The following is a 22,083-nucleotide window of genomic DNA, read 5'->3' on the forward strand; positions in this document are numbered from 1 at the left end:
TAGTAAGAACACTGGCGTTCCTGCACCCTCACCACACTGGATGGTATTGGCTTTCTGAGGCCAGTGCATATCCTGTGGCTCATGTACTACAGGGTGTTCCCAGACCCCACTTGGAGAAGTAACACAAGAAGTAGAGTTGCCAGCTCCCCCGTCAGTCAGTGTTCAATCTTGTTTGACTTGTAACGGTTTAGGACAGTCATTGAAAACGGCAGGCGCAGCTTGGGTTTCAGGTCACCAAAATTCACTACCTTAGAAAAAATGTGGGCCAAGGAAGATAGAAATTAAACTTCACAGAATTAACTTTCCTTCAGAGTGGTCCTTTTTCAGGACCACTGGCTGTGGGCCAAAATATTTTTGTCTTATCACCACTGACATTCAGGTAGCTTTGCCTCACATTACTTTGGATGAAAAATTCTTTACACAATGTTGAAAAATTAAGGAGCAAAAAAATCAGTCTAATTAAATTACAGTTAATGATAAGGATGTTAAGAATATTGGGTACCCTAAATTAAACCAGTGTTTTCCTGTTCCTGTTCTCTGAGTCCGCTTCCAGTTAGGATGGCCTTTGAATTTTTGATTCTTGCAACCAAGACAGTGTAATTGAAGGATTTCTTTATGATAAGTAAAGAGTCTAGATTCCTGTGTGGAAGCTTTACTAGAATTTTATGGTACTCTCCAAAATATTTTTTATTACATTTGTATTTGAATTTTCAAACATCTCTTTTCCTTGGAGACAGTTCTCTTTTTGGGAGTTCTGATAAAACTGAGGAATACTGCCTGCATTTGCTTTCAATTTTCTGTAAATACAAAAAATAATTATTTATACTGACCTTACTAGCTTTGATGATACAGAGTGGATATTCTGTGCATTAAAAATTAATATTAAGGAAGATAGCATTATGACATCTGATAACAGTAGACCAAAATAAAACATTTTAAGACTCTGGCCACTACTGATAACTAGCTCTGTGACTTGTCCTGTGTGTATTTCCGGGTATCAGGAGTGTATCTGAAGACTCAGAAGTGAGGAACCGCATGCGGAATTCCAGGAACTGAAAGAAACTAAGTTATGGCTGGAGTTAGGAGAGGGGCTAAGACAGGAAGTGATGTGGTGATACTGTCTTATATGAGCAATTACGGCAGCCAAACTAGAGTAGTGGCAGTGGCAAAGGAGACATGGACAGACTAGAGGAGAGCTCAGTTATTCGGTTACTGTAGGGGTAAGGGAGAGGAAGCATCAATGGTGACATTTGTGTTTCAGGCTTAAACAGTTGGATGTCCCATCAAGAAGAGAGCAAAAGATGTCATTGGAATGGTGGTTTTGTTTAAGCATTTCTGGCTTTCCATCCTTGTTCGTACTGAAAGTACTGTAGATGCTAGCTAGCCTCTGCCTTTTTTAAGAATAAACTTTTTTTTTTTAAACTTAAGAACTAAAGCAGAGATTCTCCTATTCTGTTGTTGAGGGGCTTCCTGCATGGGATTTCTGCATGCCCGCCCATTTTATCACAGCAATTTGGGAAGTTTTCTTTTTGGTTTCTGACAAGTATTTGGGGGGGAAGCCAGGCATAAATTAGTTGTGATAGTTGGTGTTTAATGCTTCTCCAGTGAAAATTTGGACTTTTCTTTTTCCCTTGTAGAGTGCATAATTAAAACAGACTATTATTTTGAAACGAAAGATTGAATATTTAAAAAAAAAAAAAGAGAGACTCTTAATACAGGAGCCACAAACTCATATAACTAGAGAAACCAAAGAGGTAAAAGCAAGTGGTGACGCCACATGGATTAATGAGATGATAGAAAGTACAAAATCACTATGTAAGTCAGATTAAAAAGCCAGCTTGCACTCTCTGCTTTCATCTTTTTGAAGCAATAACTATTACATAAATCAGTGAATACAGTATTTCAACAGTATTTGAAATGGTGTTCACACCCAGCAATTCCACTTCCAGACATATATCCAAGAGAATGGAAAACGTGCACACAGGCACTTGTACATGAATATTCATGGAAGCATTATTCACAATAGCCAAAAAATGGAAACAGTCCAAATGGCCATCAAGATGAATGAATAAATAAAATGTAGTGTATGCATACAGTGGAATATTATTTGCCCATAAAAAGAAATGAAGCACTGATGCAGGCTGCAACATGGATGAACTTGAAAACTTTATGCTACGTGAAAGAAGCCAGTCATAAAAGGTCACCTACTGTTATTCCTTTCATAGGAAATATCCAGATAGGCACGTCCATAGAGACAGAGAGGAGAGGAGTGGTTGCCAAGGGCTGGGCAAGGAGAATAAGAGTGACTGCTAATGGGTGTGGCATTTCTTTGTGAGGTAATGAAAATGTTCTGTATTAGATAGTGGTGATCATTGCACAACTCTGTGAATGTACTAAAAATCATTGAATTGTACACTTTGAAAGAATTATATAGTATGTAATTATATCTCAGTTTAAAAAAAAAAAAAGGAAAACAGTAACCAAAATCTTCTATGTAAGCATAAAATTTTCTGTTAATTATGCCAAATAAAACTGAATTCACAGCACTGTCCTGTAGCTTCTGTTGTCTCCCACTCGAAGATCATCTAGGTTAACCTTTGGAAAGGTGTTAAGTGACATAGCAGTCCCTTGCTTTTCACCTTGGTATGAGCAGCCCTCCTCCTGTTTCAGACACTGAGATGAAAAGTGAAACCTTCATTCTCCATCTTTTGTTCTATATGAAATGGAGATAGAAATGATATCTGGCCGGGTGCAGTGGCCCACGCTTGTAATCCTAGCACTTTGGGAGGCTGAGGCAGGTGGATCATAAGGTCAGGAGTTCAAGACCAACCTGGCCAAGATGGTGAAACCCCATCTCTACTAAAACAAAAATTAGCCAGGCATGGTGGCGGGCACCTGTAATCCCAGCTACTCAGGAGACTGAGGCAGGAGAATCGCTTGAACCCGGGCGGCAGGGGTTGCAGTGAGCCGAGACCGCACCACTGCACTCCAGCCTAGGTGATAGAGTGAGACTCCATCTCAAAAAAAAAAAAAAAAAGAAATGATGTCCAACCTTTACCCCTGTTGATTGATACCTATGTATTTTTAATATTTGAGCAACATGGCAAAACCACAGAGATACCAAACCAAGGATTTGCTCTTCTTTCTTTTCAGCTATGTGTGCTACCCTCACCACTACCAGCACCTCCCACCTTAACTCAGCAATAAAACAGCTGTGTGCAATTCATTTATATGTCTGGTGGTTTTCCCCTCAATCTGGTCTTATTTAGGTTTGAAAAGTAAAGAAGGCAATATTAGCATCAATACTCAATTCTATAATCTGTGTATAAAATTGTCATTTAGATTAATGCTATCCAATGGGAATATGGTGTGAGCCTTATAGTAATTTAAATTTTTCTAATAGCCACATCTAAAAAGGGTAAAAATTTGTTAAAATTAATTTTAATGACGTATTTCATTCAAACTAATATGAACAAATTATTTCAGCATATAAGCAATATAAAAAAATTATTCATGAAATCTGTTACATACATCTCTTTTGGTCCTAAGTTTTAGAAATCTGATACGTATTTTACACGAACAGCACATGTCGATTCATGCTAGCCAGTATCCAACTTTTCTGTTCTAGTTCAGGCTGCTGTCATCTCTCACGTAGGTAGCAGTAATTCACTTGCTTCCAAGTCTGATCCACTCACAAGTCCAGCCAAATTTAATGTCTTCCTGTTCCACTGACAGCTAATGAGAGAATAGATGGAGGCTAAATTCCAGACCCCAAGAAAGGACCCCTGGTCTGGGGGAAACGTGAGTGTGAGCTCTGAGGTAGTTGGAGCCACCGAGTCCAGGAGCAGACAGCCATAACAAATCTGAGGTTTTAGGGACTCCATAGTCCAGAGCAAGGGCAGCAAACTACAGCACAAGAGGGCATGAGATTATACGTGATCTCTTTCTGTTTATTTTTCTTTTTAAATTTCTATTTCATGTATGTTTCATAATGTACATAATAAGATTTATTATTACATGAATATGCTTTACAAATTAAACATTTCTATTTGGTATGCATACCCAATTACTGTGGAATATTCAGGCTGAATCGTAGGGTATGGTATTATCCTGTCGGCAGGAGAGAGAAGTGAGAACCCATGGGGTTGGGCCCTTGTAATTCAGCTGCTTGACTGCACTGAGGCCCGCGTGGGACTGGTTGAGCCACACAGAAAATGTGGCTGGGTTATTTTAAGCTGTGGTCCTGGCAGAGGGCTGACAGTGATAGCCAGCAGGAACATTCTGGTTTCTCCATTCCTTGGTCTACAGAGTCAGCTGGGCACGTTTCCACCAGCCCGGGACTATCATCAAGATCCCTGGGGAGCGCCAGCTGTACTCCCAGCCCATGCTCCTAGCCCATGCACCTCTCCATCTCCAACTGTGATGCCTTCACGACTGCGGAGGTGAAGGCCACTTCCATAGCTTCTTGTTCCAAATGAAGACCACTTACCCCTCAGAGGCAGTAACATGTCCTTTAATTCACAGTTAACTTTCAAAGGATCTTTGTTTAATTCATCTGGTGTCATTTTTGTTCCCACAGTCTTTATATAAACTTTCTGGTGTAGAGCAGTGAGTCATTCTTGAAATTTTAAAGTGTTGTTGTAACTTCTTTGGAAAGGAAAATTACTAATATTTTTGGTAGCACTCAGTAGAACCTTCAGCTCCCAAATACTTATGTATTTTTAATGTTGAGTGTTTGGAATAGCCATTTTGAATATTCATGAACATCAGTGTTTATTTTCTCTCAACTTTTTCTTAAATATGTACACATGGGAGGCATTCATTTTATTTTGAATTTAACCATTTTCAAGTAGAAAAAAAAGGGTGCCCTTTTCTTATACAAGAACCTAAGGCTGCCGCAATGAACCAACAAAGCTGACTGGTTCAGGAATCTTCATCATACTCCTTTCTTCTGGTATTTAATTAAAACCCATTTTAATTGATGAATTCTGGGACAGAAGAGACAGCTGTAGTTTTGAGGAGTTTATCTGTGAGGGAACAAAGGGAAATGAATTTTGAAAACAGATGGTATACTTGTAGGGAGGGGACCAAGAAAGGGGACTCTTTCCGAGTACCATTAGTTGCCGTCTTTTCTGTCCTCACACACAGGAAATTATTTCGAAGAATCACATGAATCGCTTGGCTTTGCTTAAAGCACTTCTGAATCCACGCCTTGTTTGGTTACTTTGGGGGAAATGTTTTTTGAGACCCTCCAGAAAGTCACTTTAAAAACTTCATTCTGATTTATTTTGAGACACCAAGCAGTTTGTGGCTGGTCACCAGGCAGTGGGGGCTGTGATTTACTAGTAACTGTACCTTTCTAGCTTACTGTTAATTATTAAAACATCCAGGTTTTATTTTGGCTAAACTCCTCTGATGGTTCTGGGTTTTGTTTGTTTGTATTTGTTTTCGTTTTGGGGTTTTTTTGGCACAGGGTCTCACTCTGTCCCCCAGGCTGGAGTGCAGTGGTGCCATCAAAGTTCACTGCAGCCTGGACTTCCCAGGCTCAAGGGCGCCTCCTACCTTAGCCTCCCAAGTGTCTGGGACCACAGGCATGCGCCACCATGCCCAGCTAATTTTTTTAATTTTTTTGGTAAAGAGTCTCCCTATATTGCCCAGGCTGGTCTCCAACTCCTGAGCTCCAGTGATCCTCCCGCCTTGGCGTCCCAAAGTGTTGGGACTACAATGCGAGCCACCATGCCTGAACTAATAGTTGTGTGTTAATCCTAACGTGAGGCTGTGCGCGGTGGCTCACGCCCGTAATCCCAGCACTTTGGGAGGCCGAGGCGGGTGGCTTACCTGAAGTCGGGAGTTCGAGACCAGCCTGACCAACGTGGAGAAACCCCATCTCTACTAAAAATAAAAAATTAGCCAGGCGTGGTGGCACGTGCCTGTAAGCCCAGCTACTTGGGATGCTGAGGCAGAAGAATCGCTTGAACCCAGGAGGCAGAGGTTGTGGTGAACCAAGATCACAATGTTGTACTCCAGCCTGGGCAACAAGAGCGAAACTCCGTCTGAAAAAAAAACAAAAATCTTGAAGTGATACCACATCTGCCTTCATGTGTTGCATGCATCATTAACCCCCATCATGGGAGTAAGGGACTAATGTCAGGACTTGACAAAATATTGTTGTCAGTAAAATGGAGTAAAAACAGAGAGCAGTATGGCTTATAAAGCAGCTAAAACTGACGGATGAAGGCAATGCCCATAGAATAGAAGAATCTAAGAGCCTCACAGAAATTCGAAAGTAAACATTTTCAAATGGCACGCATCAGAAGTAACCATACAAGCTATCCTCAATCGAAGGGTAAGGTCCACAGTCATCACTCTATAATGGCCTTGCATTTCTGCATCTTTTAATCTGATATAGTCTGAGCTGCAAGGTGAATTTAAGGAGAGCAATTTGTAAGTCGTAAGAGACTTTTATTCAGTTATGAGTTATCTTCCTGGGGCAAGGCCACTGTCAGTTGCTGGATAGATGCTATTTCCCAAGCAGTCTCAGTTCTCTGCTTTTTTTTCTCCTGGACTTGTTTTCCTTGTCAGACCACTGAACATTTTTTTCTTGTGTTTATTTTCCCACCCCACCCCAATGTTGCCAGGATGATGAGGATGATAATGCAGGCACAGAGATGAAGATACTGCGGGGACATTGCGGACCAGTGTACAGCACGAGGTTCCTCGCGGACAGCTCAGGGTTGCTCTCTTGTTCTGAAGACATGTCCATCAGATACTGGGATCTGGGGAGTTTCACCAACACTGTGTTGTACCAAGGACATGCCTATCCTGTGTGGGATCTGGACATCAGTCCATATAGCCTGTACTTCGCCAGCGGGTCCCACGACCGCACCGCCAGGCTGTGGTCATTTGATCGGACGTACCCGCTGAGGATATATGCAGGACACCTGGCAGATGTGGACTGTGTCAAATTCCACCCTAATTCAAACTACTTGGCCACGGGCTCAACCGACAAGACCGTCCGGCTGTGGAGCGCTCAGCAGGGGAACTCGGTGAGGCTTTTCACAGGCCACCGCGGCCCCGTGCTTTCTCTAGCCTTCTCTCCCAACGGTAAGTACTTGGCATCTGCTGGCGAGGACCAGCGGTTGAAGCTGTGGGACTTGGCCTCTGGGACCCTTTATAAAGAGCTGAGAGGCCACACAGACAATATCACCAGCCTCACCTTCAGTCCAGACAGCGGCTTGATTGCCTCTGCCTCCATGGACAACTCGGTGCGCGTCTGGGACATCAGGAACACTTACGGCAGTGCACCTGCCGACGGCTCCTCCAGCGAGCTCGTGGGCGTGTACACCGGGCAGATGAGCAACGTCCTGAGCGTGCAGTTCATGGCCTGTAACCTTCTTCTGGTGACTGGAATTACACAAGAAAATCAGGAACATTAATTTTTTAACTTTGTGGGAACGGACTGGGGTAACGGTGGAAAGCCTCCAGTTGCAATCCTTTAATGAGCTGAGATTGAATCATTGACTGTGAAAGAGCCCCCTCCTCCCCTCTCTCCTGGGCCCTCCTTCCGGGCAGGTCCCCCATCACTCAGCCCCACAGTGTTGAAGGCCAGGGTTGGGGAGGGGGGCAGAAGCGAGGCAATGATGAGTGACCAATAATTAGGATGCCCTGGAGGTCACTCACAAGTCCTCATGAAGATCCTACCGTGACCTCGCGCATGCGAGCACCTTCCTGTCTCTGCCTCATTCTCCCCATCTGACTGGGCCTGGGTTTGGTTAGAGGGTGGCTGTAGAGCACCCTCAGGAGAAGCGGTGCCACAGGGGTCACGCGTGGTCCAGCCCTCGGGTGCGAGGGAAGTCCTTGTTGGCAGAGGGATGCGGGGCGGGAACGAGGAAAGGGGAGGGGATGATCCTGGCAAATAGTCTTTCCTTTTCCGTAATTACAGAGAACCAGGATTTTTTTAATTATTGTTATTATAATTATAATTATTATTATTATTGAGATGAGGAAACCTAGCACTGGCAGAGGGCACCTTCTCTGCTTTTAATCTTTCAGGTTTGACTCCTGGCACTGGCTTTGATACTTGGAATTTTGAGGTTCAGGGAATTCAGAGAATTTGGTAGCACAGTGTATTGGGAGAAAGGGAAATTTCGGGTGACAGATTGATCACTCCGGCTGACATGTTTCTGGAAGCGGGTGGGTGGGTTTGATTGAGAACATTTTGGGCTCCTGCAGTGATGGTGGGAAAGAAAAATTCTTTCCATAGCTGCACTTCTCTTAATAATTCTCTCCCCTCAAAAGAAAGATTATGATAAAGAATAATTTGGAGTAATAAGTAACAAGATAGAATTAGAAAAATGTTGAATTTCCGAATCACCATTCAGAGGTGTGGCTTTTTCCACGTCTTTTTCTCCTGCAATGAACTGCTCCCACGTCCTGCACTGCAATACCAGTCTAATGAACACTTTGTGAAATGAATCGTAAGTATGTACGCACGCATATCAAACTATGCTCTGAGGATAAAGCAAGTTCTAATTTGTGGAAAAAGGATTAAATATTTCTGTTTTCTGAAAAGAGTTATTTTGTATTTTGTTTTCTATTAAAATGTATTTAGTTTCAAAAAAAAAAAAAGTGTTGGCATCTCATTTCAACTCTGAGAACAGGCGGGTGAGTGTTCCGTCCTGGGATGGTATACCTCTCACCTCTCATCAGGGCAATAACCCGTCGGTTACCTAGGCCACACTGTCCCCAACGAAGGTGCATTTTTATCTGTTCTTGGATTCTGTTTAGCTTACTTTGAATCATGATTCCCTTAGTATTCACTTGGATTATTGATGGCATTTAATGCTATTTGTACATCCAAGATTGATAGTTGCTGACTGGAGACAACATGTATTTTACCATCTAGAGTCATTTGATGAGATCCTACTTCCCGCTTCCTTCAAAGACCCCACTATAAAATCTCCAAGGGGCATAAGAACTGGGCTGTTAAATAAATTCAAACTATGTATGGAACAATTCCAGATAAAGGGCTCATTCAAAGTAAAGTGAACTTCAAAACATAATTTTCTCAGCCGGGTGTAGTGGCTCACATTTGTAATCCCAGCACTTTGGGAGGCTAAGGAGGGCAGATCACCCAAGGTCAGGAGTTTGACACCAGCCTGGCCAACAATGCGAAACCTCGTCTCTACTAAAAATACAAAAATTAGCCTGGCGGGCGCCTGTAATCCCAGCTACTCAGAAGGCTGAGGCAAGGAGAATCACTTGAACCCGGGAGGCAGAGGTTGCAGTGAGCCAAGATCAAATCACTGCACTCCAGCCTGGGAGACAGAGCAAGCCTGTCTCAAAACAAACAAACAAACAAACAGTTTTCTGACAAAGACACCAAGAATCATTAAGAAATTAAGTAGGAAGACTAGAATTCTAGCCAGTTTTTTTTTACTTGAACCTACAACGCCGACTAATCAGAAATGTTTCTTATTTATAAAATCCATGTATTTGAGACACTGGAAGAAGGGTCCTTTGGTAGTAGCCTGATGGCATCACCGTCCATGTGTTCTGCAAGTAAAGCCTGGTGTTCAAATGTGTTCTGATCTGTAATAAGCAAACTCTTAGGCGAGATGCTGTGGTATATTACCAGAAACAACAAAATCTCTAAGTTGGACGGAATTATTCTCTGAAGTGAAGGTATATCTCTGACAGAATGATTTGGAAAGGTTTTGTATGTGGGGGGCGGTTAGTGCAGAATCTCCATTAAACACAAACTGTATGAGATGAGTCTTCACCTCACCAGTCATGTCCATACCTTGTGATTTAACTTCAAGTTCTTCATGCGCATAGTGGGCTTTGCGTTTTTTTAAAGGAACATATTTTAATGTAGGATAATTTGACTTTATAGACTGCCCATCAAAACTCTCCCAAATTCCTAGAAGTATCAAGAGGGATGTGTGCATGTGCCTGTGTCCACTCGAGTGCTTGAAGGTGCGGTCACACTCTAGAGATTGCACTCTTTTCTCCAAAGGGTAGGCGTTTGGGACTTGCACCGTTTTGTAGACGACGTACTTAATGCGCAGCAATGCTCTGTTACTCTTCCACGTCTGACATGGAATAGTCACAGGTCTTGAATATGCTCCATAGATTCAGTATCCTTAGGTTCTAGCAGGAGGGTATAGCCATAGATATAGAAAAATACTTTTTAAAACCTCCAAAAAAGAAATAAGGATATTTAATAAGCATGTAGGTAGTACTTACCATGGGCCAGAAACTGCTCCAAGAGGTTTATGAAAATTAACTTATTTTATCTCAAAAACCCTCTGAAGGGAGTGTATTTTTATCCTCATTTCACAGATGAGGAGTCCGAGGTGCTGAAGGATTAAGTCACTTGCCAAGCGTCACAGCTGGTCGTCGAGAAGGCCAGATTTTAACCTGGGCATTCTGGCTGCAGAGCTCCTGCTTTTGTCCCTACTCTGTTGTCTCCCTTCATTCCTGCAGTACCAGGTAAAGACGGAACTGAGGTTAGGAGTAACCAAAGGTTCCCGGCCAAAGTTACAAGACTTTTGCTTCCCTCTGCCCAATAAACTAGCAGAAACAAGCAGGATTAGGACCTGGCAGTAAGAACAGACCTAAATAATATATGGCTAAAAGAAACTTCAGGCCATACGCAGTGGCTCATGCCTGTAATCCCAGCACTTTGGAGGCCAAGGCGGGCAGATCACCTGAGGTGAGGAGTTCGAGACCAGCCTGGCCAACATGGTGAAACCCTGTGTCTACTAATATTAAAAAATGAGCTGGGCCCACGTGGTGGTGCATGCCTATAATCCCAGCTACTTGGGAGGCTGAGGCAGGAGAATCACTGGAACCCGGGAGGCGGAGGTTGCAGTGAGCCGAGATCATGCCACTGCACTCAACAGAGCGAGATTCCATCTCAAAAAAAAAAAAAAAAGAGAAACTTCAGAATATTTTGTTATTCTGAACCACAATGATAAATTTCTGAAATGTGTATAAGGTGAGGAAGTGTTTAAGCAGCTGAGGCCAGGCATGGTGGCTCACACCTGTAATCCCAGCACTTTGGGAAGCTGAGGCAAGATTACTTGAGCCCAGGAGTTCAAGACCAGCCTGGGCAACATAGTGAGACCCTATCTCTACAAAAATTTTTTTTTAAATAGTAGGGCGTGGTGGCTCACTACTGTGGTCCCAGCTACTTGGGAGGCTGAACTGGGAGGATCACATAAGCCTGGGAGGTTGAGCCTGCAGTGAGCCATGATGACACCACTGCACTCCAGCCTGAGAGACAACACAAGACCCTGTCTCGAAAAACAAAATTTTTAATAAAATGTGAAAATAACCAGCTGAAATTTCTTAGAATGACAGACTCAGAAAATCGGACTGTAATGTTAATTTAGCAAGAGACTGGCCAAATGGAAGAAAATTAAAGCAATGAATAAAGATGAAACAGGGAACAATTTAAAGTTTTTGTATTCAAGATTCAGCTTCTAAGGATATGATTACCACCTTTCTGTTTGTTTTATTTACATGTTTAAAATGTCTTGGTGGCATAAGAAAATGTTTTGAGCATGGTAGGCTTCTGATTTTGTTATTGCCCAGATTGGTGTTTTAAGTGTACGGATTAAAAGATTAGTCTGTGCTTCAACTTGGCTCTCAGTCACATATTTTAGAAAGGTATTCATTATCTACCCAGCCCAGACCAAAAATTCTTCTTCTTTTTTTTTTTTTTTTTTGAGACAGAGTCTTGCTGTGTCACCCAGGCTGGAATCTAGTGGCGTGATCTCAGCTCATGCAACCTCCACCTCCCTGGCTCAAGCAATTCCGCTGCCTCAGCCTCCCGAGTAACTGGGATTACAGGTGTGCACCACCATACATGGCTGATTTTTTGTAATTTTAATAGAGACAGGATTTCTCCATGTTGGCCAGACCAGTCTCGAACTCTTAACCTCAGTCAATCCACCTGCCTCGGCCTCCCAAAGTGCTGGGATTACAGGAATGAGCCACCGCACCTGGCCAAAAATTCATATTATTGACACCTACATAGCAGCAAGTGAGTCTGAAACTGCATTGTGCTAAACAGAAAGTCTCTATTATAAAATTTAAGGAACACACTTTTTTTTTTGGAAGCGAAGTCTCACTCTGTCACCCAGGCTGGAGTGCAGTGGCATGATCTTGGCTCACTGCAACCTCTGCCTCCCGGGTTCAAGCAATACTCCTGCCTCAGCCTCCCAAGCAGCTGGGATTACAGGCATGTACAATCACACCTGGCTGATTTTTGTATTTTTAGAAGAGACAGGGTTTCATCATGTTGGCCAGGCTGATCTCAAACTCCTGACCTCAAGTGATCCACTTGCCTCAGCCTCCCAAAGTGCTGGGATTATAGGTATGAGCCGCCGTGCCCAGCCAGGAACACAAATGTTTCTTGCCAATTTGACCAATTGAAGGACAATGTATTAACTTAGCTATGATCGACTGAAATCTCTAAAAGAAATATTTATTTAATCTTTTTTTGAGACAGAATCTCACTCTGTCTGCCCAGACGAGTACAGTGGTGTGAACACGGCTCATTGCAACCTTCGCCTCCTAGACTCAAGTGATCCTCCCACCTCAGTCTCCCAAGTAGCTGGGACCACAGACTTGCACACCATGCTAGGCTAATTTTTTAAATTTTTGTAGAAATGAGGTCTCTCACTATATTGTCCAGGCTGGTCTCAAACTCCTGGGCTCAAGCAATCCTCCCACCTCAGTCTCCCAAAGTGCTGGGATTATAGGCCTGAGTCACTGCACCTAGCCTAAAAGAAATTTGCATATAAAAAATGTGAGCTTCTACTATGAGTGGACATTGTATCCGTGGGTAGAAATATGGTGGAAAGCAAAACTGATATAGTCCCTGACTTGAGTTTATAGTTTAGAGAGGGAGGCAGGTTTTTGTTTTTGCTTTTGTTTGTTTGTTTGTTTTTTGAGATGGAATTTTGCTCTTGTCACCCAGGCTATAGTGCAATGGTGCGATCTCGGCTCACTGCAACCTCCGCCTCCCAGATTCAAGCTATTCTCCTGCCTCAGCCTCCCAAGTAGCTGGGATTACAGGTGCACACCACCACGCCCGGCTAATTTTTGTGTTTTTAGCAGAGACGGGGTTTCACCATATTGGTCAGGCTGGTCTTGAACTCCTCACCACAAGTGATCCACCTGCCTCGGCCTCCCAAAGTGCTGGGATTACAGGCGTCAGCCACGGAGCCCGGCTGAGAGACAGGTATTAATCAAAAACACCATAAAGATATAATTTCAAACTATAGTAAGTACAATCCAGTGTGTTGTGGAAATATATACCAGGGGATCTAATTTAGATTAAGTATTCAAAGAAGGCTTCTCTGAGGAAGTAGTAATTAAGCTTATACCTGGAGGATAAGTAGGAGTTAGTCAGGCAGAGTTGAATGGCGTGCAGACCCCAAAATGAGAAAGAGACTGGTGCACTCAAAGAAGCCCAGTGGGACTGAGGCAGTGTAAGAGAAGGTTGGACAGTTGGCAGGGCCTTGGGCACCAGCGGGAGTTTGGTTTTATCTTCAATGGCATGGAAGCCATTGCAGGATGTTGAAGAGGACAGTGATGTGATCCAGCCTATCCCTGGGTATCACCAGTGACAGGAGGACAGAGACAGCAGATTTACAACCGCAATTCCACTTTAATATCAGGATAACTCAACATTCACTGAGCCTGATCTGTGCCAAACACGTCAGGGCACAGCTGATGATGGATACCAGCAGCCCGTGGGGCAATTGACTCAATGAGGCCTCCAACCAGTAACTCATAAGGACGTGAATCCTGTCACCAACCACTTGAGTGAGTTTGGATGCAGATCCTGCCCAACTTCAGCTTTCAGATGAGACCAAAGCCCTGGCTGACACCTTGATTGCAGACTTGTGGCAGGCCTGGAGGCAGAGGCTCCCAGCTCAGGCATGCCCAGATCCCTGACCACAGAAGCCATGAGGTGACCAGGTGACTCACACCTGTAATCCCAGGACTTTGGGAGGCTGAGGCAGGCAGATCCCTTGAGCCCATTAGTTTGAGATCAGCCTGGACAACCTGGTGAAACCCTGTTTCTATTTAAAAAAAAAAAATTAGCTGGGTGTAGTGGCATGCACCTGTAGTCCCAGCTACCTGGGAGGCTGAGGTGGGAGGATCACCTAAGCCTGGGAGGTTGAGGCCACACTGAGCCAAGATTGCACCACTGCACTTAAGCTGGGTAACAGTGAGACTGTCAAAAGGAAGGAAGGAAGGAAGGAAGGAAGGAAGGAAGGAAGGAAGGAAGGAAGGAAGGAAGGAAGGAAGGAAGGAGGGAAGGAGGGAAGGAGGGAAGGAGGGAAGGAGGGAAGGAGGGAAGGAGGGAAGGAGGGAAGGAGGGAGGGAGGGAGGGAGGGAGGGAGGGAGGGAGGAATGGAGGGAGGGAGGGAAGGAAGGAAGGAAGGAAAGGAAGGAAGGAAGGAAGGAAGGAAGGAAGGAAGGAAGGAAGGAAGGAAAAAGGCAGGCAGGCAGAAGTGATGAGATGCAGCAATACATAACTATCCCATCTGGCTGCACAGCCCATTCTTTTTACTGCTATGCTATAGAAAATAAAATAATTACTAATTTTTTTAAATCACTGGCAACTGTAAGGAACGTAGATTGGAGGACATAAGAATGAGAGCAAGGAGACTGGTTACAATCGTCATAAAAGGGAGGGACAAGGGTGATGTGGATCACAATGGAAGTGGAGAGCATGGACAGGTCCAATGAGCACTTTAGAGGTAGGATTAGCCAGACGTTGTATCAGGGTTGAATGTGGGAAGGGAGGAGAAAAAAGAATTATGGATGACCCGCACCTTTCTGTTATGAGCAACTTGGATAGGGTTGCCATGTATCATGGTGCACAACTACAGAAAGAGGAGGTTCAGGGAAACGGATCAAGAGGAGGTTCAGGGGAAAGGATCAAGAGTTCAGTTTTCAACTTCCTAAGTGTGAGATGCTTTGTCAGAGAACCACGTGAAGATAGCAGATAGGCACTTGGGGAGACATACCTGGAGCTCAGAAGTCTGGGCTTGTGCTCATTTGGGAATTGTTTCCGTTTGAGTGCTTTCTGCTACGAGGGACCGAAATCTGACTCCAGGTGGCCTTTTTAAGTAAGGAGTTTTACTGGTTCACATAATGGAAAGTCTGAGGGCTCAGGAGGGTCTCATGTGCAACTCACTATGAGCCTACCTCTGTTCTGTACCCCACCTGTGCCCTCTTCTGTGGCTGGCTTTTCCCATGGTTGTGAGAGGGCTACCAACTGCAACTAGGGCCAGTCCTCACTCATGTCTAGGGAGAGTGTGAGCTCCTGTTCTTCACTCTTAAGCGCAGCCCCTTAAACCTCTCCAGTTTGGATTAGGCCTTCAGTCATTGAACCAGTCCCTGACAAGGTATAGTCATACTGGCTTATCATAAGTTGAGGGCGGTCCCCCAATCCTGACATACTAGGGGAAAAGTGAATATTGGAGTCAAGCACAATATCTTCCCCAAGAGTCACTGGCATGTAATTGGAATTTGAAGCCTTGCAAATAAATGTGATGACCAACGATAACAGGATAGAGAGAGAAGGGATAAGAACTTAGACGTATGCTGTGGAGTCCACTAAAACTCAGAGGTCAGAAAGGAGTAGCCAACAAAGGAAGAAAAACAGAAGAAGGCCATATAAAACTATGAGGCACTTAAAAGGGTATCCCTGTGACCTTGAAATAGGAGGAAATTTCTTTTTTTTTCTTGAGACAGAGTTTCACTCTTGTTGCCCAGGCTGGAGTGCAATGGCGGGATCTCAGCTCACTCCAACCTCCACCTCCTGGGTTCAAGTGATTCTCCTGTCTCAGCCTCCCTAGTAGCTGGGATTACAGGCGCCTGCCACCATGCCCAGCTAATTTTTTTATTTTTAGTAGAGATGGAGTTTCACTACATTAGCCAAGCTGGTCTCCACCTCCTGACCTCAGGCAATCCACCTGCCTGAGCCTCCCAAAGTGCTGAGATTACAGGTGTGAGCCACAGCGCCCGGATTTTGTTTGTTTTTGTTTTTTGGGTTTTTTTTTGTTTTTGACGGAGTTTTGCTCTTGTTGCCCAGGCTGGAGTGCAATGGCGTGATCTCAGCTCACCGCAACCTCCGCCTCCCAGATTCAAGCAATTCTCCTGCCTCAGCCTCTCAAGTAGCTGGGATTACAGGCATGTGCCACCACACTCGGCTAATTTTGTGTTTTTAGTAAAGACAGGACTTCTGCATGTTGGTCAGGCTGGTCTTGAACTCCCAACCTCAGGTGATCCGCTCACCTCTGCCTCCCAAAGTGCTGGGATTACAGGTGTGGGCCACCGCGCCTGGCCAGAAATTTTTAAAGAAACGAAAAAGCACTAACCAAAAGGGAAAAGATGGATCCAATTGTAAAACATCTCTTACTCAAAGATACCACAAAAAGAATGAAAAGGCATGCTACAGAATGTGAAAAGATGCTTGTAAAACACGAGCAACAGCAAACTAGTGTCTAGAGAGAGCAAGCCCAGTAGGATGTGCTGTGATTGTGGAATGTTCTGCACGTCTGCTCCTTCCTGTAGAATGTGACGTGAGGAGGGGACTGTTACGTTGTTGTGTGCCTTTGTGTAGAATGTGACTGCAGTAGAGGAATGTTCTACAGCTCTGTCCTGTCCTATAGAATGTGATGTGAGGATAGGAATGTTCTGGAGTTCTGTCCTGTCCTGCAGAATGTGCCATGAGGATGGGAATGTTCTGTAACTTCTGCTGTCCAGCAGAATAGCCACTAGCCATGTGTTGCTACTGAGCACGTGAAATATTGCTCATACAACTGACCAACTGAACTTCTTATTTTATTCATTTAAATTTAACCACGTTAGGCTGGTCGCAGTGGCGCACACCTGTAATCCCAGCACTTTGGGAGGCCAAGGTGGGTGAATCACCCGAGGTTAGGAGTTCGAGACCAGCCTGGCCAGCACGGTGAAACCCCAGATCCATCAAAAAAATACAAAAATTAGCTGGGTATGGTGGCACATGCCTGTAGTCCCAGCTACTTGGGAGGCTGAGGCAGGAGGATCACTTGAACCCAAGAGACAGAGGCTGCAGTAAGCTGAGATCTGTGGGTGACAGAACAGGACTCCGTCTCAAAAAAAAAAAAAGGAGATGAAGAGTAGAGAGAGGTTTTGGGGTTGCAGACAATTTCAGGCAGCTGAGGGGAGCAGAGATGAAGAGATTACTGAAGGTGGCACGGTGGCATGGAAGCAAGAAATAATTGTTCTGTCTGCTCGTTGGTTTTGTTTTGGTTTTATGTATTTGTTTTAATGAAGGTTCCTAGAGCAGGGACTTTCACACTTGTTGACTTCAACCCACATTTGTAGACTTCAACCCACAGTAACAAATGTACTTCACACTGTGTCCTGACATACACATATGCTGTGTTTACTGAATCTAAGACTCCTTTGATTAGAAGATGCACTGTTATCTTATGTACCATTTTTTAAAACTGTCAATTAGATGATGAAGAATGCTTTGTCTTCACTTAGAAGTTAATTTTATTTTATGTCTGTGTTTGCTGTTTTTTTTGAGACAAGGCCTCACTAGATTGTCCAGGCTGGTTCAAACTCCGAGGCTCAAGCACTCTTCCTGCCTCAGCCTCCTGAGTAGCTGGGACTACAGATGCGCTCCAGCACACCCAACTTATTTTGTGCTTATTTAAAGTCCTTTCCTTTAGACCGTACATTGTTTTTATGATATAAGTGAAATCCACTAGTATTGGTGTTCCTAAAACTTCCTCACACTAAGTCCAACTTTTTGAATTGGTCGTCAGTGTCTAACTATTCCCCTCTGTGCTCCCCAAAACCTTGATCTTAGCAGAAGGTGTTAACAGAGACTTTCATGCTTTATATTCTTTCCTTAAATTGTCATTCAGTGTTTTTCTGACCCAGCTGATGAAGATGGGAGTGATGCAGTCCTGCCACCTGGACTAACAACCCACGTCAAATGTCACAACCACCCTCTGGCAAGATGCCATCCCATTATAAGTCCTGTCCTCTCCTGATTTCAGAAATGTTCCCCCAAATTTTTAATTACATATGAGGCTCAACAAAGGGTAGTATATAAGAAAACCATTTCTGGCCAGGTGCAGTGGCTCACACCTGTAATCCCAGCACTTTGGGAGGCTGGGGCGGGTGGATCACTTGAGGCCAGGAGTTCTAGACCAGCCTGGCCAACATGGTGAAACCCCGGGTCTACTAAAAATACAAAAATTAGCCGGGCACAGTGGTGTGCACACCTGTAATCCCAGCTCCTCGGGAGGCTGAGGCACAAGAATCACTTGAACCCAGGAGACAGAGGTTGCATTGAGCTGAGATTGTGCCACTGCACTCCAGCTTGGGTGACAGAGTAAGATTCTGTCTCAATAAATAAATAAATAAATAAATAAACCATTTCTATGTGAGATGTACTGTGAGGTAAAATTTTTAATATTGGTCACTTCCCACTAATTAATTCCATGGCCCACTAGTGAGGCCATTATGTGCAAGCTGGAAAGGGCAGTAGGGACTAGCTGAACACCAATAAGCAGTGTGCATAGTGGGGAGGGAAGTGGAGACAAGAGGCTGGTATTGGAGTAGGCTGGGGTCAGAAGTCCTGGGGGCAGGCCTGGCCTTGAATTACCAAGGCTCTTCCTCAGTGTTCCATGTGGGAAGAAGGAAAGAAAAGAGACAGGGAGGTAGGTTGTAAATAAAAGAATAAGCTTGTGAGACCATTCAGTCTACACTCACTTTAGTCAACGTGGTTTATTTTGGTTCACTCAGATTAATACTTATGCATCAGGCTTTGTTCACAACATTCAGCTTTGATAACAGCCTTTTTTAAAACAAGAGGGTAGGTTGGGCGTTGTGGCTCACGCCTGAAATCCCAACACTTTGGGAGGCCAAGGTGGGCGGATCACTTGAGGCCAGGAGTTCAAGGCCAGCCTGGCCAACATGGTGAAACCCCGTCTCTACAAAAATTAGGTGTGGTAGTGCGTGCCTATAATCCCAGCTACTCAGGAGGCTGAGGCAAGAAAATCACTTGAATCTGGGAGGTGGAGGATGCAGAGAGCCGAGATTGCGCCTTTGCACTCCAGCCTCGGTGACACAGCGAGACTGTGTCTCTAAATAAATAAATAAATAAATAAATAAATAAATAAATAAAACAAGAGTGTGATGGGCTCTAGAGAGCTCAACTGATGCTGGCTATTGTCTGATAAAAATCACAGTAATTCTAACTCCTTTTGCCTGGACTTGATTTTCTCATAGCTCAGCAGCCTTTGCTGTCAATCTGGTCTAGGAAAAACCATAGTATGCACAATTTACTCTCTGTAGCACTGCAGACACTGAATTCAAATATTATGAAATGTGCACATCTATAGAAGAAAGCTGGGCTTTTTAGGGAGGGAGGAAGGGAGTTTTACTTGGGTTGCTGAGTTTGGGCTGGTGCAGGGAGAGGGGTCCGGTGTTTATTTGCAGAGTATGGAATGCTAAGGCCGGACAGGGGACATGTGCTGTTGAATTCCAGCTTGAGTGAGGTGTGCCCGTGGCATTGGGTAAGTCCTTGGCTTCCCTGAGCCTGTTGGCTCACCTATGAATGTGGACATATTTATACCTACCAGGTATGTTGGCAAGATTAAATGACAGAAAGAATATAGGCCCCACCCATAGCACATACTCAATATCAATATTAATGTTTTCCTGCCTCACAATAACTCAATCATCTGGGGTAACTTCTTCAAAATATGGAGGTGGAACTGTGCCAGAACAGTGTGGGAGGAAGGAGAGCCTGCTGGGCTTGACTTGGTCCTCCCTGGGATTTTGCTGTGCTTCCCAACCTTCCTGGCTGAGATCCACCACCATATTCCCTCCTCTAGTCACCAGCTATGTCAGGCGGTCTGCTGGGCAGCAGGGATTCAAGAGCACAAGCGGACCTGGCCTCTGGTTCCGCTAAGCTGCAGTCCAGCTCCCTCCTTTCCTTGACGCTTTGTTCTGCTTTTGGCTGTACAAGAAGATGCTCGGTCTGAATTGACCGTGGGTTTGGGAGGTGGGGAGAGTTGTAATATTTTGAGAAATGAAGTGAAAAAATGAAGGAAAATTGTTAAAATGGTAATTTTTATGTGATTATATTTCCCAAGAATAAAAAATTAAAGAAAAGATCAAGCACCCTTCATAGGTATGCATTTAGTTATTATGTAAAACCCTCTGCTTCCTTAGATCATATAAAAAATTCAATTCAAGTCTGAGGGAAGAAAATAATTGAAGTAGCATTTAAGAGGGTTAAACTTTAATAGTCAAGTGACACCATAATGTAACTTAGAAATGGTAAGTGAAAAGTCTAATCTCTTACTAAAAATATGGGAAAGCCAACAATTTTGCCTTGAGAAAACATTAAATTTGGAAGGTCATTTGAGGTAATGAAAATTGATTTTGGTGATATTTGTGCGATACTGAATATATTTAAAACCACTGAGTTGTACTGTTTTGTTTGTTTGTTTGAGACAGAGTTTCGCTCTTGTTGCCCAGGCTGGAGTGCAATGGTGCCATCTCGGCTCACTGCAACCTTCGCCTCCTGGGTTCAAGCAATTCTCCTGCCTCAGCCTCCCTAGTAGCTGGGATTACAGGCATGCACCCCCCAGGCCCAGCTAATTTTTGTATTTTTAGTAGAGACAGGATTTCGCCATGTTGATCAGGCTGGTCTTGAACACCTGACCTAAGGTAAGCTGCCCGCCTCAGCCTCCCAAAGTACTGGGATTATAGGCATGAGCCATTGTGCCTGGCTGAGTTGTACATTTTAAGAGGAGGAATTGTATGGTACGTGAATTCAACCTCAATAAAGTTGTTAGCCCCCAAAATTGAAAAAGTAAGATGCAATGGCCTGTAATTGGCAATAATTCAATAATGCTTATCGAATGATTGAGTAAATGAATGTATGGCAAAAGATAGCTATTCATTCATGAAACAAAACTGCAGTCTGGGTTCCTTTTGACTTTGAGGAGACTTCAACTCAACTACCTGTAGGACTTTTAAGGATGAATTTATTGGAAGAAGATCACAAATATTAACTCAATGCACGAACTTTTGTGTTTTGAATTATTCTTGTTTCTTTTGATGTTTTTTAAAATGAGACTTATGCTTCTAAAAGTGTGTCCAAAATTTTTTTGAAAGGCAATTTTTAATGTCTACCTACTCCATGCCATAAAATGCTCTTCTTGATTAAGCCAGTATTACTGGATTTATCAATGTCTCAAAGTTTGTGACTTTCTATAAAACAAAGTTCAAATCTGAACTAACTCACAAGTTGTTCTGATGGCTCATAAATTTATGTTGGTAAAATACTTTTGCCTCCCGGAATAAAACCAGACCAGGTGCAGTGGCCTGTAATCCCAGAACTTTGGGAGGCTGAGCTGGGAGGATTGCTTGAGGCCATGAGTTCGAGACCAGCCTGGGCAACATAGTGAAACCCTGTCTCTACAAAAAAAAAAAATAAATAAAATAAAATAATTTAAAAATAGCCAGACATGGTGGCATGTGCCTATAGTCCCAGCTACTCAGGAGTTAGAGGTGGGAGTAGCATTTGAGCCCAGAAGTTCAAGGTTGCAGTGAGCCATGATTATGCCACTGCATTTCAGCTTGTGCAACAGAGTGAGACCCTGTCTCTAAAAATAAAATTTAGATTTTAAAAAAAGAATAGGCCAGGCATGGTGGCTCATGCTTGTAATCCCAGCACTTTGGGAGGCTGAGGCGGGTGGATCGCCTGAGGTCAGGAGTTCGAGACCAGCCCAGCCATCATGGCGAAACCATTTGTAAAAGGATTTGTAAAAATACAAAAATTAGCTGGGCATGGTGGCAGGCACCTATAATCTCAGCTACTCAGGAGGCTAAGGCAGGAGAATCATCGCTTGAACCTGGGAGGCAGAGGTTGCAGCGAACCGAGATCACGCCATTGCTCTCCAGCCTGGGCGACAAGAGTGAAACTCCATCTAAAAAATTAAATAAATACATAAAACCATAGGTAAGTATAAC

At 43.8% G+C, this 22,083-nt stretch overlaps 1 protein-coding gene across 2 annotated transcripts in view; it reads left to right on the forward strand.

Moving 5' to 3' along the window:
* LOC105499145 (TATA-box binding protein associated factor 5 like) overlaps positions 1-8,616 on the forward strand; it is a 33,627-nt gene extending 25,011 nt beyond the window's left edge. The window contains exon 5 of one of the 2 annotated variants that reach the window (XM_011771615.3): positions 6,639-8,615. In XM_011771615.3, coding sequence (XP_011769917.1) covers positions 6,639-7,436 — 798 coding nt within the window. In that variant the 3' untranslated portion in view covers positions 7,437-8,615. Of the gene's footprint in view, positions 1-6,638 lie in introns of both variants that reach the window. The other variant, XM_011771616.2, reaches the window with a different exon arrangement.
* Positions 8,617-22,083: the final 13,467 nt, after the last annotated feature.

The sequence above is a fragment of the Macaca nemestrina genome, chromosome 1 (genome assembly GCF_043159975.1).
Source record: "Macaca nemestrina isolate mMacNem1 chromosome 1, mMacNem.hap1, whole genome shotgun sequence".
Lineage (NCBI taxonomy): Eukaryota > Metazoa > Chordata > Mammalia > Primates > Cercopithecidae > Macaca > Macaca nemestrina.